The 18,332-nt window shown below is 38.7% G+C and overlaps 1 protein-coding gene across 1 annotated transcript in view; it reads left to right on the top strand.

Annotated features, from left to right (window-relative positions):
• The window catches only part of MAP3K5 (mitogen-activated protein kinase kinase kinase 5), a 100,030-nt gene that overhangs the window by 73,183 nt on the left and 8,515 nt on the right, over positions 1–18,332 (top strand). Inside the window, exons 15-25 of the mRNA XM_040059152.2 lie at positions 811–944; positions 4,895–5,022; positions 5,944–6,080; positions 6,696–6,801; positions 7,755–7,912; positions 8,413–8,590; positions 9,441–9,461; positions 10,547–10,724; positions 10,822–10,990; positions 13,807–13,992; positions 17,436–17,541. Of these exons, the coding sequence (XP_039915086.1) occupies positions 811–944; positions 4,895–5,022; positions 5,944–6,080; positions 6,696–6,801; positions 7,755–7,912; positions 8,413–8,590; positions 9,441–9,461; positions 10,547–10,724; positions 10,822–10,990; positions 13,807–13,992; positions 17,436–17,541 (1,501 nt within the window). The remainder of the gene's footprint in view (positions 1–810; positions 945–4,894; positions 5,023–5,943; positions 6,081–6,695; positions 6,802–7,754; positions 7,913–8,412; positions 8,591–9,440; positions 9,462–10,546; positions 10,725–10,821; positions 10,991–13,806; positions 13,993–17,435; positions 17,542–18,332) is intronic.

The raw sequence follows: 18,332 nt of genomic DNA, 5'->3' as shown, positions 1-18,332 counted from the left end.
ACAGTGGATAAGTATTTTTACAGGAAAAATAACAATGTGCTAATGGTCTCTTTAATCTGTTAAATAAAAATGTAATTCAGTAATGACAATGGAAAAATTGAATGAAGAGTATCGACTTTGCCATGAGAGTAATTCATTACTGAAACAAACTACTAAAAGAAGTAGCGGATTCTTTATTATTATTATTATTATAATTATTAAGAAGGTACCCGTCTTTATATGGAAGAAAATAAGAAATACCTTAACTAGGCCTAAGCTACTGGCTTTAGCACAGGAGCGAGCTTGTGCAATTCTGCGTCTGTGTTACACAAGAGGCCAGATCGGTAATCTCTCTAACAAATGTTATGGGGCTGGCCTGAAACTCTTGGAAACCCACGCTCCGCGGGAGGCACGCTCGCTGCGGGGCCGTGCTGAGACCGGCCCGGGCACGGCGCGCTGCGGGCTCGGGGCCCTGCTGCCTCGGGCGCCGCGGGCGGGAGCGAAGCGCGCCCCGCCCCGCCCCGCGCCCTCCGCCCCGCCAGCGCCCCCTGCCGCCCGCCGGCTGCACCGCGCCCGCCGGCGGGGCCGCCCCGGGACGCCGGGAACAGCCCGGCTCCGCGCGCTTCCCAGAAAAGGCCGCCGCGGAAACGTAGGTGCGTCTGCACCGTACCCCGGCTGTCATCTTAATTTTTTCTTTCTTTTTCTTTTTTTTTCTTTACCCTCTGTGTTCTGCAGAACAGCCTCTTAGATGCCTTAGTTATGATCGCAGGGTCAGACGGAATAAATGTTATCCTTCTGCTCCGTTTCACGTTGTTGTTGTTTGCTTTGCAGTACGATTATGAGTATGATGAGAACGGTGAGCGAGTCATCCTGGGAAAAGGAACGTACGGCATTGTGTATGCAGGACGAGATCTGAGCAACCAGGTCAGAATTGCTATTAAGGAAATCCCAGAGAGAGACAGCAGGTATAGTATCCCTGGCTAATTCCAAATTTTGTGCATTACATGATTTCTTCACTAACGTGGTCAATGAATTTGCTGATCAAGGAGGGCCTCTTCTACAAAGCTGCCCATAAATTACCTGTCTGTGGTACATAGCGGCATTCCCTAGCTTTGTAACTAGATGTTTCCAAGTTGTGGAGTAGAGTGTGATCAAAACTGTGAATTTAGATGATTGCTGGATTCGGTACCAGTATTTTTTCATTAAACAAAACGAAACCAAACCAACCACTGAAGTGCAGAATACTACTCAAATACCTGGCAATGAGCGCTATCTACTTAGACATACTCAGGCATGTCCATATAAAAGACCTATTGAAATTTACGATTTGTGCAGTCCTTGAAAATTCTGGGCCAGAATTGTTGATAAAGACAATTTTCTTTCTTGTTTTGCACCACTTATTTTGAAGCCGCATAACATTAGAATAAATCATGTAGAATAATCTCTTTGTTTTATATATATATATATTTAATGCAGAGTGTCTCTAAGTATGTGTAACCGTCTCTCCTGTTTAAAGGTTGCAATGTAAGGACCAGGCACTTAATGTCCTTGGTATCTTCGTATCTGAATTCTTCCAGTATATGTTATTTTGTATACATAGATTTCCACAAATATTGTGATACAAGTGATACGAAATCTAAAGAGTTTTCAGGTGAAACTGTCTGTATTAAACCGCCAAGTTTGGCTCAATCTCTTTTTCATGGTTCTGCCTTGTGGGCTCCTCTTTGGTTATTCTGTTCTAACTTTTTTTTTTTTTTTTCCCCCTTCTTTCTTTGACTTTTAAAAATTAGCACTTCTAAATCTTTAGGAATTCATTTATAGATAGGCTGTTCAAATGGATAGATGGTCTAATAAGTTTTCCATTCTCACAATATTTTAAAGGTACTAGAACTTTGATTATGGAGAGGTGAGTCTTTCCATCCTCATATATTGTTATTCCAAAGTGAATTTCAATATATGTTATAACTTCCCAGAAAGTATGGCCTTATTAATAAAACACTCCGTTGACTCAAAATAGTTGCAAGTTTTGTGTATGTTAGAAGAAATTTGCTTGTAAGAACTGTGATTAGTAGAAAGATAGCCTGAATACAGTAGTGACTACTTCAAAGGAAAAAAAAAAAAAAATCCAAATTTTTCTTCTCCAGTGCACATTTTAAAAGAACTTTCAAGGGAAAAGATTTCAGGTTCAGTGTCCAAAGCATACCACAAAAGAGATTATTAAGAAGCAGCTAGTCTCTCATCTAAACATTTAGAGGCTTCCAGAATGAATTTCAAGTATTATTCTTCTAATGTCAAAGTAAGAAAAATTTATTAATTCACTTCTGGCTAACTGTAACATGATCTTTTCACACTTTGAAAGAAGTCTATAGAAAAAAACCAATCTCAAGTTAATTTGTATAACTATAAAATAAGAATTACAACCTTCAGAATTTGTAAAAAATATTTAGGTCCTGAGTCAGGCAGGGGTGGAAATTAAAATATTTCTACACAAAAAGCAGTGAGTCTTCAATATTGCTACATGCTGAATAAAAGCTATTGAAAAATTTCCTTATAAGGAGATGTTAGACTACAGAGACACATTCTCCATTCCAACAAAGAGGAAATCAGGAAAAAAAACCCAGGACAGCTGCTTGAAGGAACAAGCATCTCCTGGAAAACTTGGACACAGAAAGAAAGCCTGCAAAAGGTGGAAGCAAGGACATGTAGCCTGGGAGGAATACAGAGAAATTAGATATTGTCTGAGCAGCCAGGGATTAGGAAAGCCAAAGTACCTAACAGAATTAAATCTGGCCAGGGATGTCAAGGGCATCATGAAAGGCTTCTGTAAGTACATGGTGATGATAAAAGGGAGGCTAGGGAAAATGTGGATCTTCTCCGGAAGGAAATGTGAGACCTGGTTATCCAGGACGTTAGAAGGCCGAGATATTTGGCAGCTTTTCTGCCTTAGTCTTCAACAAATACTTCAGCCACACCACCCAAGTCACAGGAGGCAAAGGCAGGGATTGGGAGAATCAAAAGCCGCCTACTGTAGAAGATCCGGTTTGAGGCCATCTGAGGAACCTGAACACGCACAAGTCCAGGGGCCTGAAGAGTTAGATCCATGGGTTCCCACTGACTGGAAAAGAGAAATAAACCCCAAGTTTTTAAGAAGGGAATAAGGAGGACCCAGGGAACTGAAGGTCAGTCAGTCTCGCCTTTATGCTGATTGTGATCAAGGAACAGGTCCTCTTTAAAACTGGTAGTGCACATGGAAAATAATGAGGTGATTGGTGACAGCAGACACAGCAATACTAGGGGCAAATCACGCCTAACAAATTCAGTGCCCTTCTGTGACAGGGTTACAACAGTGGCAGATAAGGGATGAGTGAATGAAAAGGACACCTTGGATAAAACCTTGAGTAACTTGGTCTAGTGGGAGATGTCCCTGCCCATGTCAGGAGGGTTGGAGCTTTAAAGTCTCTTCCTAACTCCAACAATTATATGATGATGATTTAGAATTTTTGTTCCTACCATTTAAAGTCTTCTAGTGATTAAGTTCTAAAGCAAAAAATTCTTCATCCTAGGGAAAGATTTTCATGTGGCTTTATTTTATTTGCAAAATTATTTTGTCTCAACTGTGCTGTTTAAAAGTGCAGGAAGAAGAATTATAATGGTCTTGCTGCTGCTGCTCAGAATTAGTATCTCATTAACAGAACTCAGGAATACAATCTTTGATTTTGCATTTCTGTATGACTAACAATATAGTCAGAATCTTTATAATCATACAGAGAGCTAAGGCAAAACTCAAATTAGTTTTTAGTAAACAGACTCCGAGTTGCACAATCATACTCTGCATTAACCAAAATAATTACTGTCTGCAACAGTTGCTATCCAGTGGGATTTTCAGATGACCATTTTTTTTCTTTTCCCTACACTTTTTTAAGAGTTCAGCTTCCACTAGTATCTTTGAGGGAGAGGTGATAGCTACCTGTGATAAAAGGGAATGGAAGTCACAGGTACTTTTCCTATTAAAAACTTCAATTACAAATGCTGCAACTACTTTTCACATTTGGACTGACAGAAGGAGGTCAGTGTCCTTCATGTATTTCAGCTAGCCTGAAAGTGTTGGCACAGATGTTAATGCTTTAGAGAAGTTAGCTACCAGACTGTCAGCACATTGTCTACATTTTGCCAGAAATACACAAAATCTGGCAGCTGACCCACCTCCAAGGGAAGAGTTAGGGCAGGTCTAAGTTAGGAAGAGTGTCTGGGTGGACCTAATACATCAGCTCAGCACATCAGCTGCTGAGCTCTGGTGGTAGTCAACACTGGAGGAAGATCCCAACTCCAGGAATCTTCTTGGCGGAAAGGCTCTTGAAAAGCTTATCTCTGAAAAATACTTTGCCTTGGACTAAATTGAATTTGGTGAAATTGTTTTGATCTGTTCTTCTAAATATCTCTCCATTAATGATTTCTGTTTTCTTACTCTGATACCCCATCTTGCCTTCAGCAAAGACTTCTACTTTGAAATTTAAATGATGATTCATTTTCATTATTGAAGTGTTTTTATTTGTACGCTAACTTTATAGTTTACTAGTTCACTTTGGCACCAATATGATGAATCCAACTACTTTCACGACTGTTTATTCTCTTGGAGTTAGACTGGAGTGGAGTTTATTTTTCAGAAAATCTTTTTCCTCACTCTATGTAGGTTTGTAGCATTTTGTGTGTATGAATACACAATATTATGTGTATTTTGTATATGCTATTTTTATTTACATATGATTATGCAATATCTACATATGATTACGCCATATTTTAGTATGGGCTGGTCACAACCAGTGTTGTTAAATTCGTTTAACAAATACTCATTTTCAATGTAAGCTGTTTCAAGGCTGTCTTCACCGAAGGATAAACTGCTTTTTTTTGTTTTCAGGTACTCCCAACCTTTGCATGAAGAAATAGCTTTGCATAAACATCTCAAACATAAGAACATTGTCCAGTATTTAGGTTCTCTTAGTGAGAATGGCTTCATCAAAATATTCATGGAACAGGTGCCAGGTGGTAAGTTTTGGGGGAGACTGGTTTGGTGGTTGATAGGTTTGTTTGTTTTTTAACATTTTAAAAGTGTAAAAACATATAATAGGGCCGCGAGACATATTTCATACCGGTGTCATATTCTGTAGTGTCTCTTTCTGAAATCAATAGGGAAAACCGTGTCTTCAAACTGCTTGAGGAGTTAGATATGGTGTGCTACAGATAAAGCTCAGGTCATTGCTAGAGCAGGTGAGCTCCTTTTACCTACAGATCAGTGGTGGACTGACCCTGGCTGGCTCCCAGGTGCCCACCGAAGGTACTCTTGTCATTCTGCTCCTCTGCTGGATTGGGAACAGAAAATACAACACAAGGCTCATGGGCCATGATAATGACAGGGAGAGATCACTCCTCAGTTACCATCACAGGCAAAATGGACTTGACATGAGGAGACTTATTTAATTCATTGTCAACCCAATCAGAGTAGGGTAATGAGAAATAAAGCCAAATCATAGAGACACATTCCCTCTACCCGTCTCTTCTTCCTGGGCTTAAATTCACTTAGGATTTTCTCTGCCCTCTCCTACCAGTGGTGCAGGGGGATGGGGAATGTGGTCAGTTCATCAATATCATCACTCCTCCCTCCTTACCCTCCTCCAGCGTGGATGGGGTCCCTTCCAAGAGAGACAGTTCTCCATGAACTTCTCCAGGGTGAGCCCTTCGCATGGGCTTCAGTTCTTCACAAACTGCCCAGGAGATCCTGAGACTCTGTCCTTAATTGTGCAGGACAGTGGTCTTGCAAGTAAGCAATTGACTAGAGAGGACTGTGTTTATAGATGAAATGCCTACACTTGGATTGGTATTGATGCTTGTTGTTTCTTTTTTCCTTTGGGGGAGAAAGCAGAATTTAATGGGATTTATATTCTCACTTTTTGCTCTCCAAAATTATAGGCAGCCTTTCTGCTCTTCTACGATCAAAATGGGGACCATTAAAAAATAATGAGCAGACAATTGGCTTTTACACCAAGCAGATTCTTGAAGGATTAAAATACCTCCACGATAATCAAATAGTGCATCGAGACATAAAGGTAAGAATTTGCAGAGAATTAAGCCTGATAGTATTATGTAACTGCATAGCCATTTCTTTGTCCTGTAATTTAAAAACTTTTTTTCTGAAAGCTCTCTGCTATTCTGAACCATGGGTTAGGTAGGTGAACCATTGTTGATTTCAATTTGTACCAACAAAATATATTTGGGGTTTTTTTAATTATTCTAGGGAAATTCACATATAGCAACTTAATATATGATAAAGTAGTTACTTCTTTTTCTGTTTTCAAAGACATGGCTGAACTTTCATAAAATCTGATTGAAGTGAAGAAGATTGTGGATGGGATAATTAGCAAGTTCTTTTCCAAGAAGATTGCAGATGAAAAAGTGTTTGGCTTGTTTTTTTTTTTAAAAAAAGCCTTTTTTCCTCTTTATATTCTTTAACTTAATTCCTTCTGGTAAGAAGGGAAATTCACTTTGAGATGAAGTTTCTGTTAATGGGATTGCATAAGGCAGGAACGTTATTGATTTCTCTTTCATCTCCTCTCTTAAGAAGTCACTTAGTAAAGAGTGCATTGTAGAAACAGGTTATGCAAAAAGTCTTAGATGAAGGGTCTACAGAGAAAAAGAATTGCTCTGCATGTTCTTTTCCTCAGGGTGATAACGTGCTTATCAACACATACAGTGGAGTGTTAAAGATTTCGGACTTTGGAACTTCAAAGAGACTCGCTGGAATCAATCCTTGTACTGAAACCTTCACTGGTATGTTCCTGGAGGAGACTTTCTTATCCTCACTCGAACTCCGTATGTAGGGTCAGAATCCACAGATGCTGAACTTTCATTGACTTCAAATCGGTATAAAATGTTACTGGAAGAATAACTTTGGGATATATAATCTTAAGCTATACGCTGTACTTGTTTGCACTGTTCAAAGAGAACGCTGTTTTGGATGTTCCACTTGTGACATCAAAGTCCTCTACAACAGAAGAGCTGTGTCTCTCCTGTGCTTTATTTGAGTCTGTCTCCTTTGTGCACATGGCTTTTTCGTCCTGATCTTTTTCTTTCATGGTTGGCTTGGACATCCTGACTTAGTCTCCAAAATCGCTTATCTACAGAAGCTGTCATTCAGTTGCTTTTCCTTCTGCTTGATAATTTGATTTGGGTGTTAAATCATGCAGTGGCACTGCATTAAATAATTATCTAAAGTGAGAAGTGACTGTTATTTTAATTCCATCCTTTGCTCTTCCATTGCTTTTGTAAAAGGAACAGAATACAGGACGATGTGTCAGATTGATTGAATGCTCATCTCACCTACTCTTTTATGTTAAGATTTCAGGTTTCTCTTCCTTTTCCTTTTCCTTTCTGGGTACAGTTCAAAGTGCTTTCTCATATTTTAATCTAAAGATTAAAAAAAAAAAATGAAAGTTATCTCTGATCTAAAGCTCATAGAAACATTTAATAATTGTCATTGACATTGAAAAGCAATCTCCAGGTCAGTAGATACCAAATGCTTTTAGTACAAGTAATACCTTGAGTAGTATTTTGAGTTTTATATAGAGTGCATGTGGAAATTTTTGCATTTTGAATAATAAAAGGGAATTTTTAAACTCTTCTGCTATTGCTCACTCCTCAGCCATTTTGTTCCTCTTGTCTTTTAGCCAACTATTTGCAGTATATTACACCTAAGTAAACAAAAAAGAGTGTGTTTTAAACAGGTACCCTGCAGTATATGGCACCAGAGATCATAGACAAAGGGCCACGTGGCTATGGAAAGGCTGCAGACATCTGGTCTTTGGGATGCACCATCATTGAGATGGCTACAGGGAAACCCCCATTTTATGAACTGGGAGAACCACAAGCAGCCATGTTTAAGGTCAGGCATCTTCCTTGTACAGCTCAGAGTTGTATTTCTAAACACAGGAAATCTGATGACTCTTTTGGAGAAGCTGGAATTTAGAGGCTGCAAGAAAGGGAGCTAAAGGAAGTGCTTGGATTTTAAGGATGTTAAGAACAATCATCTGATTCGGCTGAGAAGGAGTGCTGTGTATTTTTGAATAGATTAGTAGAGAGATAGCAGCTATTCAGCAGCCTGGGTGTTTAAGATAAAAACAACACCAAACTGAGAAAAAGAAGCAGTTTTCTGCTTTGTGAAGAGCCTCTGCTTGCAGCTGTGGGGTTTTTAAAATGTAGTTGTTTATGCAGTTTGTAATAGTTTGGGGTTTTTTTCTCTGAATTAATAAACTAGTTGTTTAAAGTTAAAATTAAAACCTGAGCCTGATATACCACTTCTGCTATCTAAAGAGTTTTTTTATGTTGTTTAGTGTTTGGGGGAAGAGCAGTTTAGGCCATTGTTTCTCCCTTTATTTTTCTCAGGTGGGGATGTTTAAAATACACCCAGAAATTCCTGAATCCATGTCTGCAGAAGCCAAGGCTTTTATATTGCGTTGCTTTGAACCAGATCCTGATAAACGAGCTTTTGCTCATGAACTACTTATAGACGAATTCTTGAAGGTTTCAAGCAAGAAAAGAAAGTCTCCTTCAAAGCTCTCAGGTAAGCATTGCTAAATTCAGTCTGGAAGCTTCCTCTTGCCCATGGTACTGTTTCCTGAAACTGCTGATTTAGAGTTAAGGATGAACACAGCAGATCTCCATCCCATGTGAATCCTCAGTTCTGGCCTTCTGTACTCGCAGCTTACTGCAGAAACACTGTTGTAGCAGAACTCTGTTATCAAGTTGTCTCAGAAGTCAATTTATATAATATTTCTAATAAGGTTTCTAAAAGTCTGTTTGTGGTTTTTTTGCAGCTTTTATGGTTGTTGGATTTTTGTTTCATTTTTTCCCTCCTTTTAAATTTGCATGCTTTTTCACTGAAAGAATATTTATATAGAGTATATTTTGTGTAATGTTAGAACATGCTATTAAATCTCAGGGGAATTTTCTGTGTAAGCAAAATTAATCTTTGTCCCATAGCAAATGTGCATACATTGCATTATTTTTGTTTCACTAAATTTCGTTTTCAGGAAATTTTCATTTCCTGTAGTGTTCTAAATTATGGAAAGTAGCAAAAGAGTTTTGAGAGCAGTAATAGCAGGCTACCTGTTTAAAATCGCTTCTACTGTGTGTGGATATATACTTTGGAAAATATCTTCCGTATATTTTTAGCGTGGTACTTATATAAAAATATCAGGTAAAGGAGATGATAGTCGATGATCACTTTTTTTAATGTGTTTTCCACCCCCTCAGAATAAAATTAAATTGCAATAAATTACACTTTTGGAGACTGTACCCAGGAGAATTGAGATAGTCCATAAAAATGGGAAGTTAGCCTTTAGACTATGATTATTTTCTCAGTTAATTCCAGCATATTTAACTTTCTTTTTTTCTTTCCTTTTCTCACACAGTCCTTTCAGCTAACACAAACGGTGAGTTTTAACGTACTTCTCCATCAAAAATACCTGTGTAGATACAGTAGTTATCACTTATTCTGGTATAATTTGTCAGCAATAAAAGGTTGGAAAGAGAAGCAGTGACAATTGTGAAAATAAGTGACCTCTCTCTGTTAGGAGCATCTAATTCATTGTGCATATTTCTGAACAACTGTTTTTAATCCTACCAGACTATGGCTTAATTGTCCAGGTAGGTGGGTGATGCAGGCTTGAAGGACTGTGCTGTCGTTTATGGGGACATTTGGTGGAAACCAATGGCTGCTTCATAGCAGCCACAGAGGCAAGGTTTGTGGAGAATGATAAAGTAGATTTTTATCAGACTAAATTCTATAAGTGACAAACCAGAATGCATTTGAGACCCCTTGTCAGACCAGGATGCAGGATACTCACCTCTTTCAGGAAATGAACCGGGAGAGTGTGGGAGGGAACTGAACACACACATAGTCACCTTCATGCTGAATTGGTATCAAAGTACATTTTGAAATGTGCACATGTGAAATAGATATGAGTAATTTTCTGCTGTGCTGGTGTGTGCTCTGGATTTAAAACTAAATGTTCAGACTTAACTGCATGTCCATTATCATTAGTCAACTATTATGAATTAATTAAATTTGTACAAATTAATTGATAAAGAAATGTATATTATATATGTTACAGTATATATACTTACATACATGTAAGTATACATATAATATATATTAATATACCCATAAAATTAAGATCCCCGAAGGTGCTTGTACGACTTACCCTATAGAAACATTTTCCTACTGCTGGAAGTCATGATAGGAGATGCACGTTCACTTTAATGTTGAAGTTCTGTGAGTGAACTCTCAAGAAACCCAGCAGTTCCATCTTTCAAGAATAAAAACATACCTGAAAGATAACGCTATTCCAGATGAAAAAGCTTTAGGAGCTTTTGTCTTTTTTTTTTTTTTTCTAATATTTTGTGTTGGTGCGTGGGAAGGCTGGAGTTTTTCTGTCTCCTCTGAAAAAATGATCTTCACTTCAAAACTCTGACGGTATTACTAAATTCTAATTTCTGAACATTTCTATACAAATAGAGTATCTTCGGAGCATATCCTTACCTGTCCCTGTTCTGGTGGAAGATACAAGTAGCAGCAGTGAATATGGTTCTGTCTCACCTGATACAGAATTAAAAATTGATCCATTCTCTTTCAAAACAAGAGCCAAATCCTGTGGAGAAAAAGATGGGAAGGGAATCCGGTCCCTTTTTCTGAGGTAAAGAGCTACCTGACATTTTTGTTACACAGTAGATTAGAAATGCTGCATCAGGATGGTTTTTTTAATGTTTCTTTTCACTGTGTCTTTCATTCAGCATCCCAGATGAACATTTTGAGGATCACAGTGCACCGCCTTCACCTGAAGAGAAAGATTCTGGGTTTTTCATGCTGAAGAAAGATAGTGAAAGGAGAGCCACCCTCCACAGAATATTAACTGAGGACCAGGAGCAGGTGGTGAGGAACCTGATGGAAGCTTTGACTCAGGTAATTTCAGAGGGCAGCAAGAATTTAATGGAATTTTAAGACTTCTCTGCAGTTAACTGGAGCTCTTGAAATTAAACACAGTAAAGCAATTAAAAATGAAGTTTGATTAAACTGGAAAGCATACACCATGTAAGCTTTCACAGTTACTGTTTTATTTGGGCTATTAAAAACAGGCTTTTAAATTGTTCATGATGCATTACATATGCCTTTTTTGTTTGTAATTACAATGTATAGTCCTGGGTATTAGTACTGGCAAGACAACAGAAAAACATGTTTTCATGCTCTATTTTACCAGTGCTTTTCAAATTTTACTGCGTCAGGCCCACTCATATAAGGTAGATCATCTCCAGGAGCACATTATCTTGACCCCCTTTTAAAGTTCTGTGCTCTGGCTGACTGGTTTGACAGAGTGAGGTTTAGGTTATTTGGCCTGCTCTGGCCTTACGTTAGGCTATTGTGCAGAAAAGATGGATACACCATTGCCTCCTAGCCAACAGCCATAACAGGGCAAAGAGGGGGCTAGGGAGAAAATAAATTGCAGCTATTCTTCAGTGCAGTTGGGAGCATGTATGGAGGGAAGATGTAGTAATTGTGAGAGCTACAGCAAACAACAAAATAATTGCAGAATGACCTTTTGGCACTCCTTTGTGGGGATGATTCATTATGATGATGATCAGTTCAGGACAACACTGAAGAAATAACAGGTCATGACCACACTGCTCAGTGTTGCGACACTGTAATTGAATGACAGGATTTTTTGTTCTTGTTTGTGCGTGTGTTAGTAATTAATTGATTCACTTCGTTCTCAAGGCAAAGTATTGCTGGTCTAAAACATTTGTATAAAATGTGACAAGTCAGCTTCTAAAGACACTAGTGTTTAGAAACTGATGTGAACCAGTATGATTATTATGTATATACTATAGTTACTGTAATTGGAAATAGGTGCCATGCAAATAAAAACAGCTCTAACTCTTGGGAGGGGGGAGAGAGTAACCCACAGTTATCTTGGTAACTACAGAAAATGTTAAAAGATAAGGCAGTGAGAAAGATACTTGTGAGCCGTGCTTTGCGAGAGTGTTGCTGTAGCAGACACAGCTTTTGCATGTGTACGCAAATAATAATCAGTGATCGTGAGAGGCTGAAACTCAATCACAAATCCCAGAGAGTGTGCTCAGTGTTTCATGCCTTTCTCAGCTGGGGCTGGAATAGCCTCAGAGAGAGGCAGAGACACAGAATTTTAGAGCAAAAGAGTTCAAAGCTCAGGTTCATGAGACTGCCTGCCCTTCAAAAGTATGCAGGGCTCTGACTCCCAAAGACTGTTTTCTCCCTTGAGAAATGCAAGAAGTTACTAATAGAACAAGCCTGGCTTACTTGTTAGGCCTCATCGGGATTTAGAATTTCATAGAGTTTTTCTCTTCACAAACACTTTTCACAAGAAAGGTTTCAGCAAAGTCATTGGGTATGAGGGCTAGAGGAGAAGAATGCCCTCACAAAATGGGTCACTATTTCTAATTAGCAAGTCACACTGCTCGTCCTGTCCCCATACTGCCTAGCGCCTTCATGGACTTGGATCTTCTAGTCTAGGGCTACAGTGTGCATTTACCTAGCTGCCCTAATGCCTTTTTAATTATTTACCTGAAAAGAAGATTGGCTACTGTAGAATAGTGAGAGATCCACTTCTGCATAAGAGAATCATCAGGTGAATTATTCAAAGCCCATCAAGATCAGAGGCTAGGATCTTTTATCTCAGGTGGATGTTTTAGTCAGTGGTATCTTTGACTACTCTAGAATGTTTGCTTTTTTCTTAAGCTTCTTTCTCAATCAGATTATCTTTGTTTCATCCTGATCAGAATTGATTGACTATAGTTAAATTCTCAGTGTTACTGGCAAACAAGAGTACTTGGTGTCTGGCCAGCCATAACATTCATGGCATAAAACCAGCAAATGCAATAGAACCAAACACCGTATGTCCTTCTCTTACAGGAACCAATGTTGGATATCCCTAGTCTATATAAATATTTACTTTACTTCCTTTAGAATAAGCGTCTAATACTTCATGTTCAGCTACAACTCTGGCTTTGAAATTTGCATTCAGTTGGCATAACTTTACTTATTGAGAGCAAATACAGCGCTTTACTTAGGTTGGTTACTCTGATGAATGCTTCTGAGCTTTTCAGTAGCTCATGCAAAAATACAAATGCTTTTAAAAATAGGCAAATGAATATTTATATGAGAAAGATGAGATCCTTGTAGATCTGATTTAAGAACAGCTAAGTGTAGAAGTTCTGTATTAAGGGAAATTAAGAAATTATATAAGAAACAACCAGTCCCTTTGTGAGCCTCCTGCATAACTTTGACTAATTGCTTCTTTTAAATGCTGCTGTAGGATGTTGCACATTGTCTCTGAAAGGCACACAGAAATGAGAAGCACTGCAAAGTATGTGTGTGTTTGCAATTAGGAGTAATTTTTATTATCCAGTGCACAGTACATTTATTCGTATCTTTTCATTGCTGTACAAAGACACATACACACTACAGTGTGCACTACATTCTTCAGCAACTGGTGTAAAACAAAGTCAGCTGCTTGTCCATCGAGTTCCTACCTGTGTCACCAGGGAGCTCAGCCTCAGAGCTCTGTGCTGCTGCAGTTGTGCTGCCACCAGCAGCTGACCTGCAGCTGCACCTTTCCCTGAACCATAGCAGCAGAGTTTCTGAAAACCCATATTGCCAGCTGACAGTATTGGCCTAAGTCCTCCTGGATGTATGTTTCAAAAGATGACTATCAAAGCTGTTTCTTTTCCTCTCTCTTCTGCCAGGGAGCTGAAGAACCCAAGCTGAAATGGGAACATATCACAACTCTTGTTTCCAGCCTCAGAGAATTTGTTCGGTCCACTGATCGCAAAATCATCGCAACCACGCTTTCAAAATTGAAGCTGGAGTTGGACTTTGACAGCCATGGTATCAGCCAAGTGCAGCTTGTGCTGTTTGGGTTTCAAGATGCTGTAAGTTGTCATTTTTACTAAGAAATTTGTGCATCTAAACGGAAAAAAACCTAACCAAACCAGGACCAAAGAGAACTTGTTTAACTTCCACCCAGAGTTGCTGAAACAATAATATTTGAGGGCTTTGAAAGCATAATGGCAAAATCTGGACCCATGCCAGTGACTTTGCTTTGTGATCCTCTGGCAGGACAGACCCTGAACACTACTGAGATTTTGCTAATTAAAGATATAGAAGGTTCAGAATAATTGTGTGAATATTGTGTCATAATACTAAGGCAGGGAAGCCTTTTTTAAAAATCTCATTTTGGAAAGTTTTCTGAGAAATAAGACCAGCAATGTATGTCAGGTCTATCCTACATAAATGCAGAGCTCTTAAACTTCTCTTACAAACTAATGCATTGCCCCCCATAGTAGTCTGTCTACCTTGTAATGCTGTATTGAATTCTTATTTTAATATTTTTGATTAGCTGCAGATTTCTGTCAAACTAGAAATTTTTATTTCAATTTATAATAAGCAGGATAAGGAAGAATTAAAATTGTTATCTTTCTACCAATAACAAATGCAAGATTTATCATTTCCTACAATGAGCAACTAAGCACACGCATGGGTAGCCTTTAAATAGCTAGTTTATGAAAAGCAAATGTTTTTTTAAGGTCTGTATTTAAGTGTTAGTTCACAAGCAGTCAGGCTTAATGATTAAGATGAATAATGAGCACAGGAGGGTGCAGCTGTGCTGAGTATCACTTGTCCAGACTGAAGTCATGTAGTAAAAATGAAATGACAATTCAGGTAGGTATTTGAGGTGGATGATTCTTTTAGAATTTAAACCTGGGGCACTCACACAAATAGAAGGGCTGTCAGGAAGGATGGCATAGCATGTAAACTCTTGCACAGACTACACTAACAAGAATTAGATGCTTTTATGAAAAAAAAAAAAGTGTTAAATAAATCTGTGAAAGAGATCTTTCTACAAATCAAGTTTTCTCTTTGATTCTTTTGAGTATGCTTTCAGCTCTCTCTATTAACCTCATATTAGTATTCTTTTGACACTGGAAGAGAAAAAACAAGCATACAAGGTCAAGAAAACAATGGAGGGGTAATAGTACAAATATTTGTATTGGTGTTCTGATAGTGATGTTGCTGGGCATCAGTTGTTTGGCAGTAATTTCCTGGCTGGTATTCTTATCAGTAAAAAATTTACTTTCCATTAACTTCATCATTACAAGATGTTGTTTTTTAACTGATGTCTCTTTCATTACTATCTATTATTCAACTAAACCCACAGAAAGTTAAAAGGAAAACTTTGCTTTATATGTCTGTAATCCTGATTCTTTTGGCCATACAATCGATTTCTATAGTACTACACTGAAATCCAGGACAGTGTCAAGACCTCAGATGATGCAGAGACTGAAGTACTGTTAAAAGTGAGGAAAAGTAGTTCCCTTGCTCTTGGGGCTTAATAACATGATCTTAGGTTACAGTGTTTAATAATCACAACATCTTTATCAGACCAACCGAGAGAAAGTAATTTTTTGATGTAATATAAATAACTAAATCACATTACTATGGATGGTTGTGATCTTCACAAAGTTAGATTATGCTTCTTCAGTTTTCAATAAAGCTACACTTAGATAAGCACGTCACTGCCTTGGTAGCAGTCAGTTTGGGAAGGTGCCAAGTGCTCACACAGGGGAGTTGTGCTGCCTCAGAGGACAGTGGGCAAGCCTTTGGGGTGGCTGCTGTCCGTGTCTGGCCCAGGGCAGGCTCCCCTGGCGCTGCTGACAGCTCTCTGAATCCAAACACAGTGTCCAAGTGCCATCTCGTGGCCACTGGCAATAGAATTGAGGAGACATAGGTACTGCTGTGCTGGGTAGACCCTGGCTGGCAGGTAGAGGAAAGCCCCTACCCAGTCACTCATTCATTCCCTCCCAACAGGAAGAGGGAGAGAATAGGAAGGACAAAAAGTGAGCAGATTTGTGGGTCAAAATAAAGATTGTTAGATAAGTGAAAGAGGGGGAAAAGCTCACAAATGTTGCCAAAGCAGTCAGTCATCAACAGCAGGCTACTGCCCCACCAATATCCCTGAGCAACAGCTTCTTTGGAAAAAGCAGCTTCTAGTTCATTGCCGAGCATGATTTTATACAGAAGGGATTATTTCCTAGGTCAGCTCTTCCAGCTGTGCCAGCTGTGCCAGCCATGTGCCCTTCCAGCCTTTAGTCCACCCACAGCCCCCTCGCTGCTGGGGCAGTGTGAGAAACAGAGGCAGCCTTGGCAGCACATAAGCTTTGCTCAGCAGGAGCTGAAATATGCGTGTGTTATCAGGGCTGTTTTAGTCTGAAACACAGCGCCACGTGGACTGCTGTGAAAGAAATTAACTCCATCCCAACCAAAGCCATTGCAGGTACCTGCTTGAAATTACTGCATTACTGAATACTCTTGCCTTTTGGCAGTGAGAATAATAGGATTAATAATGTTTACATATCCTCTAAAGGCATCATCTGTGTAAGTTCAGTCATTTTTTACAGAAAGGTTATCCCTTTTTTAGGATGAGTGAAGTACCTTTTTGCCATGTTTTTCAGTAGTTGCTCCTTTTTTAATAAGGCTGTAACTTGGTAATTTTGTAAATACAGTTGTATTTGTTGCTTACTGCAGCTGTTTAAGTTCTGCTCCTGCTTTGTTGCTTTGGATTGCTTCTGTGCCTGGAAAACCACACTGAGTTTTGTGCTATTGCTGCTTACTCTTGGCTAGGCACTTCCTTGTCATTGGGAGCTGGAAAATTGTTCCATGAGGTAGAGATGTCTGTGCGAGTCGCGTGAGCATCCATAGGGGCATCTGAGAATATGGCTAAAAGCAGTTTGTAAGCAGGCCTGTAGGCAACTAGGAGCAACTCAGTGTAGAAAACCGTAAGATTGTACAAAGAAGTAGAAGGAGAGAAAATGGTACAGTACACAAATGGAGCTTCCTAATTGTTTAAACTAACATTAATTAACTAGTTTCAGAATTAAGTAGGAGTGGCATTACATTAGTTCTTTGATATTTCCTACAATTGTACTTTAGAATAGACAAGTAGCACTCAGAGAAAGCAGCAAAAGTGGTGCCAAAAAAAGTGACAAGATTAATTAGCTTCAGCTACAAGCCTTTCATAACATAGTCCTTGTTATTTGTCTTGCTTGCATTCTTTTGAAGTTTCTCTCCACAGCCATGAAGGTTAAGTATCACAGCCATCAAGAGTCACCTAACACAGGACCCAGTACTTGATGAAAAATACAAAATATTGCATGACTTGTAATAAAATGAATACAGTTGGTAATGTTGCTATCAAGAAATAATTGTAATCATCTGCTTGGATACAGCATCTATAAGTTTAAACACTTTCTATGACATATATTCTCATTTTAAGTTGTGGGTTATGTAATATCTGAACTGAATTTTCTCTTACTAGGTCAATAAAGTTCTCAGAAATCATAATATTAAGCCACATTGGATGTTTGCACTGGACAGCATCATCAGAAAAGCTGTGCAGACTGCTATTACAATTCTGGTCCCAGGTGAGTCATTCTTAATACTCAGCAAATGTTTATCAGCTGATCTCTTTAAACATGCTTTAGAGTTGTGATTATGATGCTTCACTTAAGGTTTTGAAACCAGCAGTGGCCTTTTTTCCTGTTCACTGTCTGTTTTGCAGTTCAGAAACTGATCTGTGTATTGTTCAAGCTATTTTGGAAAGCACCTTTCCGCAATGTGTAATCTAAATGATTCTGCAACACAGTGAGTAGCAGCAGGTTAAGGTGCTCTGGGACCTTATTTTTTGAGGTGCAAAATGTTTCCTATTGCTTATGGTAAGGAGCTGTCTTTAAAAAAAACCCCAAAAACCAACAAACCCAAATAAATCTGAACAACCCCAGACCCCTGACTTGAAAGCTGCCAAAACCAAACAAACAGGTCTGCCGTGCCCACAGTTTGTACATTGTATTTTAAATGTGGAATTAGAATGTATGACTTTACTAAGGGAAGGAGTCTGTTTAGATGAAACTGTAGCCCATTCTATTAGTTCTCTACCTATTTCCAAATTTAGTTTTTCTGTTTCTTCTTAACTTCTAGTGCTGGAATTAATGATATTTTCAAATATGTCATTTAATGCTTGAAGTTGGAATACCTACATTCCTGTTTCCTGCAGTGGGTTGAGTCTTAGATTATCAATAAGGGGATCTGAAAATTACATCAAAAACTACAGCTACTCCTATTCTCCTTATTCTCCTTATTCTCCTTATTCTCCTTATTCTCCTTATTCTCCTTATTTTCCTTATTTTCCTTATTTTCCTTATTTTCCATATCCCTA

Source organism: Hirundo rustica, chromosome 3 (assembly GCF_015227805.2).
Source record: "Hirundo rustica isolate bHirRus1 chromosome 3, bHirRus1.pri.v3, whole genome shotgun sequence".
Taxonomy (NCBI): Eukaryota; Metazoa; Chordata; class Aves; order Passeriformes; family Hirundinidae; genus Hirundo; species Hirundo rustica.
Note: the sequence above shows the minus strand (reverse complement) of the source record. Positions and strands in the feature narration are given on the sequence as shown.